Below are 16,582 nucleotides of genomic sequence, written 5' to 3'. Positions count from 1 at the left end.
CCTTAAAAGTATAATTCCAGATGACTGATTTGTTAGCTCTTTGTTCCTGTATGTTCTCTGGCCAGTTACTGCAGGTCTTCTTTTTGCATCAGTGTGAATACTTCCTGACACATATCAGTGTGAGGGATGCTAAGCTCAGTGTGAAACACAAATCATCCTCCATGAATGCTTAAAGCAACACTTAAGACCTGCTTTTAAGTATTTCAGACATTTCTGTACCTTTTATGCCTAAAATAATAAAAACCCCAGCGATTTTCTACTTGTGCAATTAGAATAAAGTGAAAATGTAAACACTGAAACTACAAACAGCACACGATCACACATGACCTGTGTGACCCCAGCTGAGATCTGAATGAACAACAAGAATCCAAAGTTTACTCAGTTTATTTCTTTATAAAATCGTCTTGTTTTTCTGCTGAAGACGAAATATTTGAAAGGAATAAAAAGGAAAAAGAGGATTCAATTAAACTTTCATCAGAGAGAACCAGCCAAGAAATAACAGCTGTGATATAATATTGCTTTGGCGCTGAAGTTGATCGGTACTGGTCTCTGACTGGTTCTGGACTCGTTTCTGCTGTTACTGACTGGCGGCGTTGCTGACGTCCACCTTCAGGTCCTTCGAGACGAGTCCGGAGGTGACCGGGTGCATCCCCGCTCGATGAGCCAGAAACACTCGAAGAGCTTCATCACGAAACTTCTCAAAGTTAAACACCTCCCTGAAGATGAAGCACAGCCACAATGATTAAAACAGCAGAAACACAGTAAGAGAATCAGTGCTGCCTCCTAGCAGACACACCTCGGGTATCAATTTCAAAACCCTACATCACCGTGTTCTCAAGTTATCAGATTAACACGATTTTCAGAAAACTTGCTCTGACCTTGAGATTGAGGTCAGTCAGATTCAAACTTATCCAAGATTTTCAGTAGAAACTTATGGTCCAATTTGAAAACCCTAGATAACCTTCTTCAGTTATTGCATTGCAAGAGTTTTAGAAAACTTGACCTCTGACCTTGGCAATAAGGCCAAGGTCAGTCAGCTTGATCTCGTCTGAGAATTTTAGTAGATACAGCTATGGGACCAATTTGAAACTCTTATGTCATCTTGTTCTCGAGTTATCACACTCACAAACTTAGGTGTTCATGCCACGTCCCCGGGAGGGTGACGATAATACCTCATAAGTCTTTAAAGTGGAAGGGTAAAAATGGTAAAGGCACAGTAAAAACACAGAAGAAACAATAGAACAAACGGTAAAAACAAACATGAAGGTCAGTGATGTGGAGTTTTGTTCTAGTGAAACTACTGTTGAAGTGTAAGGACCTGAAGAGTGGTCGTGTAAACTTCATCCTGCCCTGGTCGGTCGCCATCTTCAGCGCTAGTGGAACCGCTTCCTCCCACCTGGACCTGACGCACAGCCTCAGCCACCTGGAGGGAGCACAGCCAATCACCAAGAGGCTTTAAGGAGGGGAAGGTTTTAAAATGAAAGTCCCATTTATACCTGCTGAAAGACTCACCTGAAGCGGATCTCTGCATTCATATAGGCGTTGAGATCGTAAATCTCCTGCATCTTCTTCACGTGAGTCAGAGGGAGCGGATCCTGAAGGAAGGAACAGGTGAGTGAACGGAAGTGGACTGTAGGGAGTTAATGTGGAGTGTGGTTACCTCTTGCAGTAGCAGTGACAGGAACTCGATGACCTGGTGGGATGACAGAGTCTTCACATCGGACCGCTTGAAGCTGTTCAGGTCCTGGTCTTTAGCCTGAACGGGGACAGAGGATGGAGCTTTGAGCCTGAACATAAAATCACTCAAGAGTCCTCACCAGATTCAGGTCTCACCTGGAGCCACTTCTGACTGAGAGCGTTGCAGGCGTCAGCCATCGTGGTATCGTATCTGAAACAACAGCCAATCAGGACAAAGGAATCAGATTGTTTTTAGAAATCAGAGACCAGATGGAAGTCTGAGTACTTACTGAGGTTTAACAGGAGGCATCCCAGGTGTGAACATCCAGGCGTTCCAGTCCACCTTGTTCAGGATGTCCACCTGAGACACAAAAACTCATCTCAAGGCTCCATCTTGACCTTTGAACCCACCTATCTATCACATCTGGAGTTTCTGCCTGATCACCCTGTAAATATTTGTCTTTTCTTGTAACAATCTGACCTCTGACCAAAACCTGCCAAGCTGATGTTCCTTCCCTCCAGTCACTGTAACTCTGCCTGAGTGTCCAGTTGTTCCTCACCTTGTCCTTGAAGTAGGCAAACAGGTAGTTTTTCCACTCCTCTGTGGTGACGCTGCTGTAGGCAAACCGCTGGATGTACGACTTCACAAAGCCCATGAACACCTCTGAGCAAAACAGATCAACAGGTGTGTCAGCAACTGAACAGGAAAGAGGTGAGTGTGCAGGAGTGTGCAGATGTTACCTGGCCCTCCCAGCTGCTCCTCCAGGTAATACAGCAGAGCAAAGCCCTTCTCGTACGGCACGGAGGAGAAGGCATCGTCAGGACTGACGTCCTGCAGGCTGGGCACCAGGTTGGTCAGAGGGTTGTTGGCTCCAAAGGTGTTCACCTGAGATATGATGAGCACAGGTGAGTGGAAGGAAAACGTGCCTCATGTCAGACTGTGGATGTGACACAGGTGAAGGTGTATAATGTTTGAGTTCTCACCGAGTCCTGCAGGTCCTTCCAGCCTCCGATGGCTTTGAACTGCCTGAACTGTTCGCTCTCCAAACACCTGCCGATCATCCTCTCCAGGTAGACCGTGTGACCCTCGTTCAGCCTGAAGGTACAAACATGCTGACGTCAAATAATGACGTAATAATAAGCATCTTGTTGGAGCCGACAGTGGAAAATGCAATGTCTGGTTGCCTAGGTAATCCTTTACAGTACTTCCCACCACTTTGTGTGTCAATCAGCTGTAACAGTTGTCTGAATTTTTCCTTGTGAAAACCAAAGTAAATCAAAGATTTTCAAAAGGACGGTCTCAGCGAGCTATCGGGTCAGCAGTGGGGACGGGTCAGCCAATACGTTGCATCACCTGACCCTCAAACGCTGGTATTTCTTAATGATTTCTGCTTTTGTGAAGTCGAACCCTGGATGATTTTCGTTCAGCTAACCTCAGAGTGAATCTTTCCAGGTAAACCAACCCCACCATGAGTTGATCCCATTTCAGAGAACCCATAAGTTCCACAAAGTGTCTGTCCCAAAGCTGTGACTTCACTCTGAAAACCTACACAGTGCCTGGACACCTGAGCAAATGTGGGCCTGTTCTGTTGCATCGGGTTTTGTGACTTAGAGCATGTCTCAAAACTGGTTTTAAGATTTTATCTTCTGAGGCGTCCATGGGTTCTCTACACGTCTCTGCAAACACCTGAGACCCTTGAGCTGAGCTCCACCTGTTTGTTTGTTTACCAGAAATGCTCCCAGGTCTTGTTGGTCACCAGGTTTCCAGTCCAACTGTGAGAGATCTCGTGGGCAATCACCTGTAGGACACATGCACAGTCACAGACAGGAATGGAAGGTAATTTAATTATAATGCATGATCACATGGTGAGGTGGGAAGAGTCTTGTACTCACACCAGACAGAGATTTGTCTCCAGCCTGAAAACAGACAGGAAATAGCTGATCAGAACTAACAGTCTCATGACACTGACACATCATGAACAACCTGATTGGCCCCCTGTTTGTACGTACCAGCACGGTGGGCGTGGCAAAGGTCAGACATGGGTTCTCCATGCCGCCGTAGGGGAAAGATGGAGGGAGAACCAGGACGTCATACTGACCCCAAACATACGGTCCAGCCAGTTCCTCAGCTGTCTTCAGCATGGCTTCGGTCTGAAAGACAAGGAACACCCGAACATCACTCCAGCTTCTCTATGTCCTGCATGTTCTACATTTTTTTGTGTTCTCATGTTGTACATGTTTGTATGTTTTACATGTTCTCATATTTTCATGTTTGTATGTTCTCATGTTCTGTGTCTTCTTTCCATTGTTTGCGTGGCCTCAGTGTGTCTGTGGTTCTCACCTCGGAGAACTCAAACGCTGCTTTGTCCACAAACTCTTTCTCCGACCAGACTCTGGTCCTTGGCCCGATCTCCCTGCCAACCAATCAGAGCACAGAGTTAAGTTTACCTGCTGAAGCTGATGCTGTGACATCAGAAGAGGTAAGACAATCTGTACCTGCTTTCCAGAGCTCCAGCCACAATGGCTATCAGGTAGGAAGGCATAGGCACCTGAGATCAGAGGTCAAACAGAGGACAGTCACGCCTGAGGCCTGGTGATGATGATGTCAGGTGATGAAGAGAAGAAAGAGACTCCCCCTACCGTCTGCCTGAACCTGTAGATGATCCGACCACTATCCTGAGGATCGACTTCCTGTCCATCTCTCACTGCACTCATCACCGCCACCAGGTCCTTAGGGACAGACACCTGAGGGACAGGTACCCACACACAAGTACACACCTGAGAGACTAATATCAGGCTCTGGGCACTGAGGTGATGCTATGAATGTTGTTCAGGTGTTTTTTTTTAACAATTATTAATAATTTTAATAATCAATAATATGTCAGTGGTGTTTGTTTACCTGAGCATAGTAGGTGTGCTTGATGGATGGGGTGTCCTGACAGGGGATCATGCTCCTGCAGTGATGAGCCTGTAAGACAGCACAGAGGGCACCATGGCTATTAGCTGCATGTTGTGTTCAGGGGTGGTCTGTACAGAGGACGCTCTGCAGCAGACTGAGGCTTTAAACTTTACAAAGCAGTGAAATCAGTTTGAAGAAGGTAGAAAACGAGAATAACAGGGAAGTAGTTTGTTAATGGTTGCAGTTTCACAAAGTTTCAACAGTTCACAGAAAAACCACAAAAAGTGGAACTTTTCTTTCTGTTGAAGGTTTTCGTATGCAGCGTTTCAGGTGTAATCAACCAAAAATATGTTTACAGTAAACTTCAGTTTAAAACTTTTATTTTAACCTTTTATAACTTAAAAAAGGTTTCAAAAGAGAAAAAATCTAGAATTTCTCTGAATTCAAATTTAAACATGAAAATTTTAATCATTTATATTGGATATAGCTCAGGTGAGGGTAAATGGCTCACCTGGCACTGGCTGAACAGGTAGGGGTGCTTTTTCCCGGCAGTTTGCTCAGGCGTGAGCCACTGCAGTGCTGTTGCTGATGGAGACGTCTCATAGGTCACCTCCACGATCACATGTTGCCCTCTGATTGGACAGCAGACGTTAGAATTTAATTAGAAAAGACAGGCCATAAGGACAGACAGAGTGGAGGGCGGAGTCACCTGGAGAGGTCAAAGGGCAGCGTGATCTCCAATGGGGTCCCCTTGAAGCTGTGTTTGGGCCCTAGGCTGAAGCGTGCCGGCTGCCCATTGGCCGTCACCGACACCACGCTCAGGTCACTGCTGTCCAAAGTCTGTGGTACAGAAAACCCCAGTTACCGAGCTGCTGTGTCAGCACCTGAACCTGCTGATAAATATTCACCTTTCCTACCTGCACAAAGGTCACCTTACACACTCTGTCTTAAAGCTGAGCCACGTCACACCAGAGTCCATTCAAAGAAAAACTTATTTTACTTGTGTGTCTATCTGTCTGCCTTATGGACAGGTGAGGGTTAACCTCTTAAGCAACCATGCACCCAAAGATGGGTGCAAAAGGGAGGGGATTACGGAGGTAGAAAGACAGAAAACCACTGGGGGCTTAATGTTACATTTACCTTTCTACAGGCGACCGTCTTGCAGCTGCAGAATCAAACCTGAGCTATGAAAACTGTTAAAAACAAATAAGTGAAAAGTCTGCTCTCCTGCACACCTGTTTTACTAAACTTCAGTCTACGGCTTCAGCTGACTGGTGTCACGCCAAACTCCATCCAGAAAAGAGCCATTTTAAGTTTTTATGCTCTGAATATATTTACAGAACTGATTCAAAATTTGAAATCTGACACTCACGGGTGAGAGTCGATGGTGAAGTAACAAAGCGCAAGAATAACCACAGACAGTGAACTGAACCACAGTTTCCAGTAGGGGTGCAGGCTTCTGTGGAATTTAAAGAACTTAGCCTGGACACACCTGTTCTATCTGAAAGATACTCACCTGTCACAGTTTTTCCAAAACAACAGGTTAAAGTTAACGAGTTTGTTTTAATAAAGCAGTTATTAAACCCGATCAGTCCCGAAGCTCGAGGATGTCACACAGCGTCACAATTTAAATGCGACGTGAATAAAGATCAATAATTAAGTAAAAATGTAAGTAAAAATGATTTATATCACAGTTAGAGTTTTAAAGATCGTAAATATGTGAAGCTTCAGTTTGTGAAATCACGTTTTAAAACTTTAAAACAGTAAGGTTAGTTTATTAAAGCTGAGTGACAAACTGTTTTTATAAGTCTGTAAAAACGCCTTAACACCAGACTCCATTTAAAAACAGCTGGAATTAAGGTACCGGTACTCCCCGAGGTTAAAGTTAATCATCAGGCACACCTTAACGCTTGCACGGTGCCGGATCACAGAGGAACACCCGAGGAACCGTCAGTGTGACCCGGCTCGTTACTTCTTCGTGCTCGCCTCTAAGCACGCACTCCCCTTAAATCCAGCGGATTTTAGTTGGACTCTGGTGAGCACTAAAGGTTCAGTTAGATCGAGGCTAACCCCCCCGCGTCCCGTTGACGTTACCAGCGTAGAGAATCGGTCCTCCAGCGCCTCCACAGTCAGCGCCACCCTCCCTCTGATTACGTGCCTGTCGAAGTCCAGGTGCAGGTGCAGGTTCAGGTGCTTGGTGACGCACCTGGTGAACGAGGAAAAGGAGCACGGGTCAGACATGACGTTCAGTCCGGTTACAGCTGAGAGACTGGAGAGCCGAGCTGAGCGCGGCCGGTAATCTACCGGAACACGCTGCGCACGCATCCGGCCTTTTCACAATAAAAGTAATAAGTTACAGAAAGCAGTGATTTGTTCATAATAAGAGATCAAACTTGTGTGGATGTATTTGTTGGGGTAACAGGCAGTAAAAATCAGTAGAAACTAGTAAAATAAATAAATAAATAAAAGCCGGCAGCCTTTGATTTTCTCCAGCAGCGGTGTGTGTGGGTTCATTCTCTCTTGTCCAACAGGGGGAGCTCTCTCCGGCTTCTGCCCGCTGATGGTGATGGAGGCTCGGATGGTGATGCGCAGAGCTGCTGCCGCTTTGGTCCGGTCGTGATGGACCCATTTGACGGTCCCGGTTCTCCCCGACACGAGGAGCAGGAGGAGGCGGGGCGCGCGGAAAGCCGCAGCCGGTGGGCCCGCTTCTCCTCCTGGTTGGAGTGCGCGTGCGTCGTTACGTTCGACTTGGAGCTCGGACAAGCAATTGAGGTACGTTAGCCTGGCATCGCTAGCATAGCTAGTGATCGATATGATGAATGATCACTGATGATCGGAGGTTTGATGAGTAATTTCAGTTGAAAAACAGCCGCTCCTCTGTCTGTACCAAACTCCATTTAAACCCCCCGAATTCTTTGTTCACATGTGACCTGTGGAGAAACGCACCTGAACAGGTAAACACCAGGCTGAAAACATTCTCGTCTCGCAGCTTTCATTCAATCAGCGTAAAAATCTGACCGCTCGGTGTTCGCCTTGTCCTGCCTGTACCTGGTGTTGCTCCGTTTATGGTGGAGGTAAATAAAGATGAATGCTGTGTTAAAATGTGAATACTCTGTAAAGGACAGGTGGTAATGACTGAGACACTGAATGGAGGAGACAGTTAAGGATCCGTGGAAGGCAGCAGAAGTAAAATCAGCAGGATTCTGGGTTTGGTGGTGGGACTCAAGGAGTTGTGTCTGTGGATTAAAGACAGCTATGTTGGCCTAGAAGCACCAATCCGTGTTTTAAAAAACGCATTGTTTTCTCATTATTATTCTGATAGATTTTGTAATATAATACAAATAATAACAATATCAGACTGCTCTTGAGCTCATCATAGAACCAATCGATTACCTGAAGTGTTTCAAATATTATAGACTATACTTTTTGTGCAACTGCTTATCAGAAGATTGTGGATAACGAAGGGCGATATGCAAGTTAAATTAATCCTCTCTTGCTATCTCAGATCGGAAAAACTTAAAAACGTCAGAATTTTCTGCAGATTCTGAAATATTTTCCCCTGTGTTTACTTTCAGCTGGTTTATCCTCAAGATGTGAAGCTGACAGAGAAAGAGGTAAATATCTTCAGCTTCCTGATCACCTGTAAGTGTTGTTGATTACACTTTCACTGATTCTGTTTCGTGTTGACAGAAAACCAGTATCTGCTACCTGTCCTTCCCCGACTCGTACTCAGGTAAGCTGAGGTAATGCTAATTAATACTGCAGGTGTCAGAGGTTGGAGGTCAGAGGTCACGTGGGCTGTCTGTTATTTCCCAGGGTGCCTTGGGGACACTCAGTTTAGCTTCCGCTTCCGTCAGTCTGTCGGTCGCCGAACATCAAGGCTCAGAGACGACCTTTACAACCGTGACGCTCCCGTCACACTGCAGGTGAGACTCACCTGGTTCCTGAATGGCTGATTGCTTCAGCCTCACAGGTGCGTAACATTTCTGTTCTGTCTGTCAGAGAGAAACGGCGCATTTCTTCGGTTACGTCTACTTCAGACAAGTGAAGGACGTCTCTGTGAAGAGGGGCTACTTCCAGAAGGTCACCAAACACATCTGTGTTCACCTGTATTCACCTGCTCACAGGTGGTCATGATGGTGATAGTCATTTGACTCTGTGTTTCAGTCCCTGGTGCTGGTGTCAAGGTTGCCATACACTCACCTGTTCCACTCGCTGATGCAGACCATTGCACCTGAGTTCTTTGAGAAGCATGAGCCCTGCCTTGAAGCAGGTAATCACATCATGCTTGGATCATATCTGGGAGGCAATCAGGTTTCAGAATGGCCCTTAACGTGTTTTTCCTCTGCTCATCCCCGTAGTTTGTAACGAGATCGACCAATGGCCTTCACCTGTACCTGGGCAGACCCTCAACCTGCCCGTAATGGGCGTTATCTTACAGGTGAGGAGAGAAGTGGCCTGGCTCACAGGTGACAGAAGGGATGTGGTTTACAGGTGTTTGTGTGTCTCATGTTTCAGGTGAGGATTCCTTCTAAATTCGACAAACCTGGGGGAAGTCCGGTGCGACAGACGGCTAAAGAGGTGAGGTCTTGTTGCTTTGATCTTGTTAATAATGTTTATTCTTGTTGTTGTTGTTAATAAAGTTTTTTGTATGCATGCTCAGAACCTGCTGCCGGTGCCGACCCTTCTGCCCACCATCCACGAGCTGGACCTGTTTAAGTCAGTACTCGTTAAGGTGTTCTATGTTTCTCAAGTGTAGGTGTGCTCTCTGATTGGTTAATCTCAGTCTCACCTGTGTCCTGCTCAGGTGTTTCCAGTCCATTCTAATCCACCTGCAGATGCTCTGGGAACTTACCTTGCTCGGGGAGCCGCTTGTCGTTATGGCTCCATCTCCCACCGTTTCTTCGGAAACAGTCCTGGCTCTCATCAGGTAACTGAGGGGTCACAACGAGCCCCCAGCATCCAATCAGAGTATGGTGTTTCTGTTGTTACCATGATAACGATGTGTGTCCACAGCTCCATCAGCCCTCTGAAGTTCTGCTGCGACTTCCGACCCTATTTCACCATCCATGACAGCGAGTTCAGGGAGTACACCACCAGGACGCAGGCGCCGTGAGTCATGCTCACCTGGAGCCTGAACACACCTGTGCTGTAAACACACCCTTGGGACACTTAAAGCCTAAGTTTAGGAAAGCGGTCGACAGATGTTCCAGCCTCACGTGTGATTACCTGTTTCTTCTTCTCTTGTTCAGACCAAGCGTCGTGCTGGGCGTCACCAACCCGTTCTTCATCAAGACGTTTCAGAGCTGGCCTCACATCGTCCGGCTGGGAGAGGTCAAGATGGCAGGTACGCCGTATTCCTCCTCTTCCTGCGTGTTCACTGTGAGCTTCCTGTTTCTGTGAAGTGCCATGGCTGTCAGGCGTGTGCTGTTCAGATCGTCTTCGCCGTTCTTGTTGTGACCTTTTTAATCACGTATGCGTGCTGTCTCTGATGTCTTCCAGGTGATTTACCGAAGCAGGTGAAGGTGAAGAAACTTTCTAAGCTGAAAACGCTTGACACCAAACCAGGTAAGCCGGTGGGGGCGTGTTTGTACCTGAGCTCAGGTAGATGTCTGTCATGCTGAAGGTTTGTTTTGGCAGGAATCTACACGGCTTACAAGACGTTTCTGCACAAGGACAAGATCCTGATCAAGAGGCTGCTGAAGGTGAGCACACCTGAGCACACCGCACACACAGGTAATGCAGAGTGTCGCTGACTGACTGTTTACCTGCAGGGGATCCAAAGGAAGCGGCCGTCGGAGGTGCAGAGCGCCATCCTGAGGCGACACCTGTTGGAGCTCACGCAGAGTTTCATTATCCCCCTGGTAAGTAGTTGCGCAATCAGCTCGCATTGCCTGTACTTTATGATGTAAGCATAACTTGTCCAATCACAGAGCAGTTCTCAGTAAGCAGCGTGTTTTGTCTAATAGGAACGCTACATGGCGAGTCTGATGCCCCTGCAGAGATCCGTTACACCCTGGAAGGTAAACAGGAAATGAGTGGTGGTGATGAGGTCACAGTGCTGTCTTGTGTTACACATTTCCTGTTTCCGTTCAGACTCCGCCTCAGATCCGCCCCTTCAGTCAGGACGAGTTCCTGTCCACATTGGACCATGCGGGCCCGCAGCTCACCTCTCTGCTTAGAGGTGATTGGATAGGACTGTACAGGTGAGCCTCACGGGTGTGAGTGATCCAGGTGTTTTCTGTCTTCCTGTCTTTAAGTTTCTACTTCCTGTTTCCATCTCAGGAAGTTCTTCAGGTCTCCAAACTTTGACGGCTGGTACCGTCACCGCCACCGAGAGATGACACAGAAGCTAGAGAGTCTCCACCTGGAGGTCATCTGCGATGCGGTAAGTTATCTGAGCGAAAATGCTCGACCATCAGCCAGCTGTGCAGCCCCTAATCCAGGTGTGTCCTCTGCAGGACCTGCTGGGATGGACCAAAGACAAGTCTGAGGTGGAGGTTGTGGATCTGATTCTGAAGCTCAGAGAGAAGCTGGTGAGTTCCAACAGGAAGTTTGTTAGACAGGAAAAAAGTGTCATGTAAAATTGTGTTACCGATAAAAAGCTTAGGATAAAAATTAATTTGAAGAAGTAAAACTTAAAACTGCAGGTGAAAAAGATTTTAGTTACCTGAGAGTTAAATCAAAAGTGAGATGGTTTGATAGTTTGAAGCTGGACTTGACAATGCGTTCACTGACCATGGACGCTAAAGCGTTCAATAACGCTGGGACGTCTGCCTGTAATAAAAGTTCATGTTTGGGGTAAAATCCATCATATTTGTGATGGAGATGATGCTGCCCTGGGCCACAGAGGAGACTGGGGGAAAAATATTTTCTGGTTTCTTGTTTTAAAGCTTAGAGATGAAACTTTGTTATGAAAATGAAGCTATGATAATAATTCAGGATCCTTATCTGGGTTTAATCCAAAGTGAGGTGGTGGCCTGCAACTAGGATCGTTTGCTTCTTCTTTGTTGGTTTCATGTCAAAAGTCTAGTTTTTGAGGACAGGAAGTGTGTGTGGCTTTTCAGATTAAAGCTCGGCGTCAGCAGCTGCAGCTCAGAGACGGTGTGATGGACAAACTCGACTCTTTCATCTCCTCCATCATCAGCTCGCTGCCTGCCGACCTGCAGATTGTGCTCGGCACAGGCGCGTCACCGTGACGACAGCTAACCCCACAGCCAGGACGCACGCTTGTGTTCATCAGCATCTTCACACTCCACAGAAAAACCAACATCGGCTCAAATCTTCAGTTTTTGGAATATTTAAATTTTATTTAAACTTTATTACCTGTCTCCATCGAGCTGCTGCTCTGGTGTTTTGGTTTCTCTGACGGTGGAATCAGGCTGTTCGTGTTTCACAGAAGTCGTATTTTTCTATCATCTCCACAAACGGAATGTAACACTAAGAATGAAGCTCCACTTTCTGTTTGTTTGTAAACCTTTATTTTGAAATTAAAGTCTGAGCACTTCCTGTCCTCTGACTTTTATTCATGTTTGTTTTATTTTAATGTCCTCCAGGATTCAGACTGAACAGAAAGGCTTTAAGTTTCCTCTCATGTCATGGTGAAATGTAACTTCTTGTGGTCTGACGGCGTCATCATAAGCCTTTGATCTTCATGCTGCTGCTCTTTAATGCTTCAGTTTCAGACCTCGAGAAGGAAACCTCCTGATTCTTTCTCTTTCCTTATTTATTTTATATAAAAATAATTAAGGCTCCACATCTGAACGTCTGAGTGAAGATCAGTGCAAACACATTTATGAACATTTCTGTCTTTGTTCTGTGCACCTGAAGGCAGTGTTTGTAGATGTGGACAGATGTTAGAGAAGCTCAGTGGTGAAGTATTTGATCAGTGTGACGTGTGTATGTCTGTCAGAAACATGAAATAAAACAAAGCTTCAGGCTTCAAAAACACCTTTACCTGTAATCTGACATAGGTGTGTTCACTGTTCCTCACAAATCAACTTTTTCCATCGTGTACAGTTTGCACTCTACCTGTTAAGTGAATTTAGCTTCACCTTTTCAGACCAGAGCCAATCAGAGGCTGGTAAAAGCAGGAACTGCAGCTGTAGACAGGTGATCTCACCTGAAGAGGCTGGACCAGGCAAATCGTATTTAGAGTTGTGTCATCATCAAGGCACTTCACTGATGCTCAGACACAGATTGAAGCAGGAAAAATATTTTAATCTGAATCAAAAATATACATCAGCTGATTGACCAGCGAAGGTCACATGTTAACGTGTTTGTAGTGTTTGAAGTCACAAGACGCTCAGAGAGCAGCAAACCGTCAGAGAAACACCAGGAAGATGAAAAACACAATGCCCTCAAGCGCAGCACAAAGCCATGCCTTCAATGGCTCAGATGTCCAGGTGTTCTTCCTGCAGGTGAGTGTTTTCTTCCTCAGGTGCTCTACCTGCGTCCCACCCACCAGGTGCTGCCCTGCAGCCTCGTGACATCCTGCTTCTCCTGTGGGCTGAAATGCAGGATGGTGAGGATGGCAGTGAGCGTCTGCTGGCGCCCGTTGGCGTCCTGCAGCGTCAGAAACCGGTACACAATGTTCTTCAGGTACTCCATGTTGGCGCCCTCGCGGCTTTGGTCCCGGATCAGTTTTTCGAGGCGGTCCCGCAGGGCTGCCACCTCCTCATCATGGCGCTCGGCGTTTGTAATGAGTTGTGCCTGCAGCTGGCGCGTGTCCTCCTCCAGCTGGTTCTTCTGCCGCCGCAGTGCACCCACCTCCACCTCCTTACGTGCGAGCTGCTCAGCATACAGCAGCAGTGTTGACTCATTGGGTGTGGCCTGCCGCAGTGCCTGGCTGATCGCGTCGGTCTCTGTGTCAGGGCCATTCTCTTTAGGGTCAGCGGGTGTGTTATGAGCACGATTGGACCAGCTGAGTGTGGCGGCAGCGGCCCGCAGCCTCTCCAGCTCGCGGTCCTTCTCATCCAGCAACGCCATAGTGCGCTCACGCTGCTTGTGAAGCTCCGCCTCCAGTTGCAACAGTTCGTCACGGTGGAGTGCCTCCAGACGCTCCGCCTCCTGCCGGTGTGCCTGCTGCAGCGACACCGCCTGCTGCTGGCGCTCATCAAGCTGCTGGCGGTGGCAGACCTCGGCCTCGTCACTCTGCATGCGGAGGTTTATGTACTTCTCACGCAGCTCAGCAAGCTGGTCGCGCACTTCCTCCAGCTCCCGTGCCTGGCAGCCATCTTTGGCATTCTTGTTCTTCAGAACCACTTGCGCTCGCACCTTGTAGCGCTCAAACTCATCCCTGAGCTGCCGCAGCTCCTGCTGATAGGCGAGAGCCGCCGCCGCCGCATCTGCACCCGGCTCCACCTCCAGGTCCTGGATGTTCTGGTCGGGGTTCCTCTGAGCCGCAAGGAGCAGCAACTTCTTCACCTTCTGCAGCTTCTCCCGCAGCGCCCCCACATCCAGTTGCTCGTCTGGCCCAAGGTCAGAGGTCACCCTGCTCGAGGCGGCGATGGCGAGTGTTTTGTTCTCCGTGTCAAGCTGCAGCACACGATCGCGGAGTCTCTGCGCTGCCTGCTGGTCACGCTGCCTCGCCTTCTCACACGAGCCCAGCAGCTCCGACAGCTCCGATACACGCTGCTCCAGGACCGCCACCCGAGCCTCTGCCGACTGAGCACGCTCACGAGCGCGCTCTTCTGCATCGCACACCTGCAACACGAACACAGACATGACCTCACTTCCTGTTCTAGTTTACATGGTCTGTTAGAGCTTAAACTGTTTAATGTGGTTAAACCAGGTTCACTGGGACCTGTTTGATTGGGACTTTGTTTGGACCTGGTTCTGGGCTCACCTTGCGGGTCTCGAGCTGGACCTGCTCCTGGACCTGGTTCTTCAGCTTGTTCAATTCTTGCTGCAGCTCGTCCACTCTGGGGTCGGGTATTCGTTGCTCCTCCTCGACAGCCTGCAGCCTCCGCCTCAGCTCGTCTCTCTCTTCCTTGACTTGGTGCAGGAGAGCCTCGGACTCCGTCCCCCGGTCCACGGCCTGTGATGTTACAAGCAGGGCGGTGCTGGCATCCTGGAGGTGGAGCTCAGCGTCCTGCCGGAGGTCTCGCTCGGCCTGCAGGAGCCTCTGTAGCTCGCGGAGCTGCTGAGCGTGGTCCCCCTGCTCCTGCTCGCGCTCGTGCTGCTGCGTAATGATGCGAGCGCGACTTTCAGCAAGCTGCTGCTGCAGGTTGTGCAGTTCCGCCTCGTGCTGTGTTGTCACGGAGACCAGATGTTCCTGCAGCTCTTCAACTTCCTGTTTCAGCTGCCGCTTGTCAGCCTGGAAGCTTGCTTCCATTCGCGACTTCTCCTGTGTCACCGTGGCCAGTGAGCTTGTGAGCGTGCTCAGTTGGCTCTTCAACTGGGCGACTCTGCGGTCTGCCTCCATGCTGGGAGGGGGTGTAGCCTGCTGCTGCTCTGTCCCCACGCTGCCACTCTCAGAGCTGCCATCGGGTTCAGATCCCTGCAGAACAAACATGGAGTCAGAATAAGACATGACATCATCAGAGCGTTATGGCGATGGTGATGTCATCAAGTTCTAACTGTGTTCTGGTGATTTAAGTTCAGTTGTCAAAGGAACATACCACCAGCCTTCCTCCCAGTTCTGCCTGGTCCTCCTCGCTCTGGTCGCCTCTCGTAGTCTCACTGGCCATGTCCAGAGACGCCGCCGTGTCCACGCTGTCCTCGCTGTGCAGCGAGCAGCCATCCTCGGTAAGCTCCTGTGTTGCGATGGTCGAACCCTTCTGGGTCAGGTCCAGGTCCTGGGTCACGCTTAGAACCTTAAGGCTGGCCTCCAGTGCCTCTTTCTCCTTCAGGAGGCTCTTGTAGGCCCGGACCACATCCCTAAAGCGGGTCTGGTACTGGATCAGCTGCTTCTTCTGGGACTCCACCGTGTCCAGCAGCTCCTTCCTGCTCGGACCGCCACCAAAGCTCATCCCGAACTTCTCCATGACCTCGTCCAGGTCTGACCAGGTCTGTCCAGGTGAGCCTCTGATCACAGACACCAGAACATGAACAGAACCTTAGCATTGACTTCCTGTTAGAGGGGAAACGGAGAACAGCTGTTCAGAGCACTCATCGATCAATTATCGATGGATGGTTTCTGCGAAGCTGAAACTTTGTGCTGGAACACAAAAGAAGAAGGAGGAGGAAAACAGTTTCTCACCTCTTTCTGTTTCTCAGTGTTTGTTTCTCCCTCTGATTGATTTTTCCGCCGCTTTGATCGTCTCTCCTCACACTGCGCCGACAAACCGGTTCGATCCGGATCACAAACTCACAACCTGTCCGTCACAGTTGGTCAATAATCGACCTAATCGATGAGTAAAATCCGACTCAAAGCTTCATCTGTCAACAGCCGCCATGTTGGATCGAACCGGAAGGGACTGAGACGGAGGAGGCGGGAGTTTACTACTTTGTTCACGGACGTCAGGAAAATGCAAAATAGGATGATTTTTATTTTTTTTTAGCTGATTTAAATTAAAAACTCACTGATTTAAATTAAATAAACAGCCAAACACAACCAATAAAGCAGATATATATATTTACCATTAATATGTTTAACATTTCTGAAAGCAATACAGTATTTTGAATTGATTGTTTATTGGGAGAAAACATTTTTTTTCTTATTTTGTACAAATTTTAGAAGATAAGATAACCTTTATTAGTCCCACACGTGGGAAATTTGTTGAACTATGATTAACAAAAAAACAAAATAATAGATTAAAAATAATCTTATTAGAACTTAATTTTAACTTTGTTGGTTGATCATTGATTGAAAATATTTTCATGATTCTGTGTATTAAATTCTGCTCCTCCGTTCTTCAATAGAAAACGCTTTATTATTCTACACACATATATGTTTTTAGCACTGTCACACAATCAGTACGTGTGTATTTCACTTTGTTATGTTCTGTTGTATAATGACGTGACCATAGTGACATATATACATATAAATTAAACGTATTAATA

At 47.7% G+C, this 16,582-nt stretch overlaps 3 protein-coding genes across 8 annotated transcripts; 1 reads left to right on the top strand and 2 right to left on the bottom strand.

The window, feature by feature from the left end:
• Positions 1 to 368: 368 nt before the first annotated feature.
• lta4h (leukotriene A4 hydrolase) lies at positions 369 to 8,820 on the bottom strand. 4 transcript variants are annotated; one of them, XM_026146803.2, is made up of 20 exons: positions 8,780 to 8,820; positions 6,671 to 6,782; positions 5,286 to 5,416; positions 5,088 to 5,208; positions 4,577 to 4,645; positions 4,318 to 4,422; positions 4,174 to 4,226; positions 4,019 to 4,091; positions 3,688 to 3,828; positions 3,571 to 3,594; positions 3,406 to 3,476; positions 2,662 to 2,773; positions 2,419 to 2,563; positions 2,238 to 2,341; positions 1,968 to 2,038; positions 1,834 to 1,888; positions 1,661 to 1,756; positions 1,513 to 1,595; positions 1,319 to 1,423; positions 369 to 716 (listed from the first exon to the last, which is right to left on the bottom strand). In XM_026146803.2, the coding sequence occupies exons 1-20, from the start codon at positions 8,803 to 8,805 to the stop codon at positions 578 to 580; spliced, it is 1,836 nt and encodes a 611-aa protein (XP_026002588.1). In that variant the 5' UTR covers positions 8,806 to 8,820; the 3' UTR covers positions 369 to 577. The 4 variants fall into 4 exon arrangements, with proteins under 4 accessions (XP_026002588.1, XP_026002586.2, XP_026002585.1 ...); XM_026146801.2 differs by lacking the exon at positions 8,780 to 8,820 and adding an exon at positions 8,514 to 8,608; XM_026146800.2 differs by lacking the exon at positions 8,780 to 8,820 and adding an exon at positions 7,523 to 7,587.
• dennd6b (DENN/MADD domain containing 6B) lies at positions 7,196 to 12,095 on the top strand. Of its 2 annotated transcripts, none has more exons than XM_026146805.2 (20): positions 7,196 to 7,348; positions 8,152 to 8,190; positions 8,267 to 8,309; positions 8,393 to 8,502; positions 8,579 to 8,659; positions 8,744 to 8,849; positions 8,938 to 9,017; positions 9,095 to 9,157; positions 9,240 to 9,295; positions 9,384 to 9,506; positions 9,593 to 9,688; positions 9,829 to 9,923; positions 10,079 to 10,144; positions 10,217 to 10,281; positions 10,351 to 10,440; positions 10,546 to 10,599; positions 10,673 to 10,782; positions 10,862 to 10,964; positions 11,038 to 11,112; positions 11,644 to 12,095. In XM_026146805.2, the coding sequence occupies exons 1-20, from the start codon at positions 7,196 to 7,198 to the stop codon at positions 11,773 to 11,775; spliced, it is 1,740 nt and encodes a 579-aa protein (XP_026002590.2). In that variant the 3' UTR covers positions 11,776 to 12,095. The 2 variants fall into 2 exon arrangements, with proteins under 2 accessions (XP_026002590.2, XP_026002589.2); XM_026146804.2 differs by lacking the exon at positions 7,196 to 7,348 and adding an exon at positions 7,539 to 7,650.
• A 680-nt stretch (positions 12,096 to 12,775) lies between these two features.
• On the bottom strand, positions 12,776 to 16,240 carry gcc1 (GRIP and coiled-coil domain containing 1). Of its 2 annotated transcripts, none has more exons than XM_026146798.2 (4): positions 15,780 to 16,240; positions 15,199 to 15,604; positions 14,424 to 15,077; positions 12,776 to 14,281 (listed from the first exon to the last, which is right to left on the bottom strand). In XM_026146798.2, exons 2-4 carry the CDS (start codon positions 15,562 to 15,564, stop codon positions 13,022 to 13,024), a joined length of 2,280 nt encoding a protein of 759 aa, XP_026002583.1. In that variant the 5' UTR covers positions 15,565 to 15,604; positions 15,780 to 16,240; the 3' UTR covers positions 12,776 to 13,021. The 2 variants fall into 2 exon arrangements, with proteins under 2 accessions (XP_026002583.1, XP_026002582.1); XM_026146797.2 differs by having other exon boundaries at positions 15,199 to 15,650; positions 15,780 to 16,238.
• Between the last annotated feature and the right edge of the window lie 342 nt (positions 16,241 to 16,582).

Source organism: Astatotilapia calliptera, chromosome 17 (genome assembly GCF_964374335.1).
Source record: "Astatotilapia calliptera chromosome 17, fAstCal68.1, whole genome shotgun sequence".
Taxonomy (NCBI): Eukaryota; Metazoa; Chordata; class Actinopteri; order Cichliformes; family Cichlidae; genus Astatotilapia; species Astatotilapia calliptera.
This window is presented reverse-complemented; position numbering and strand designations above follow the sequence as displayed.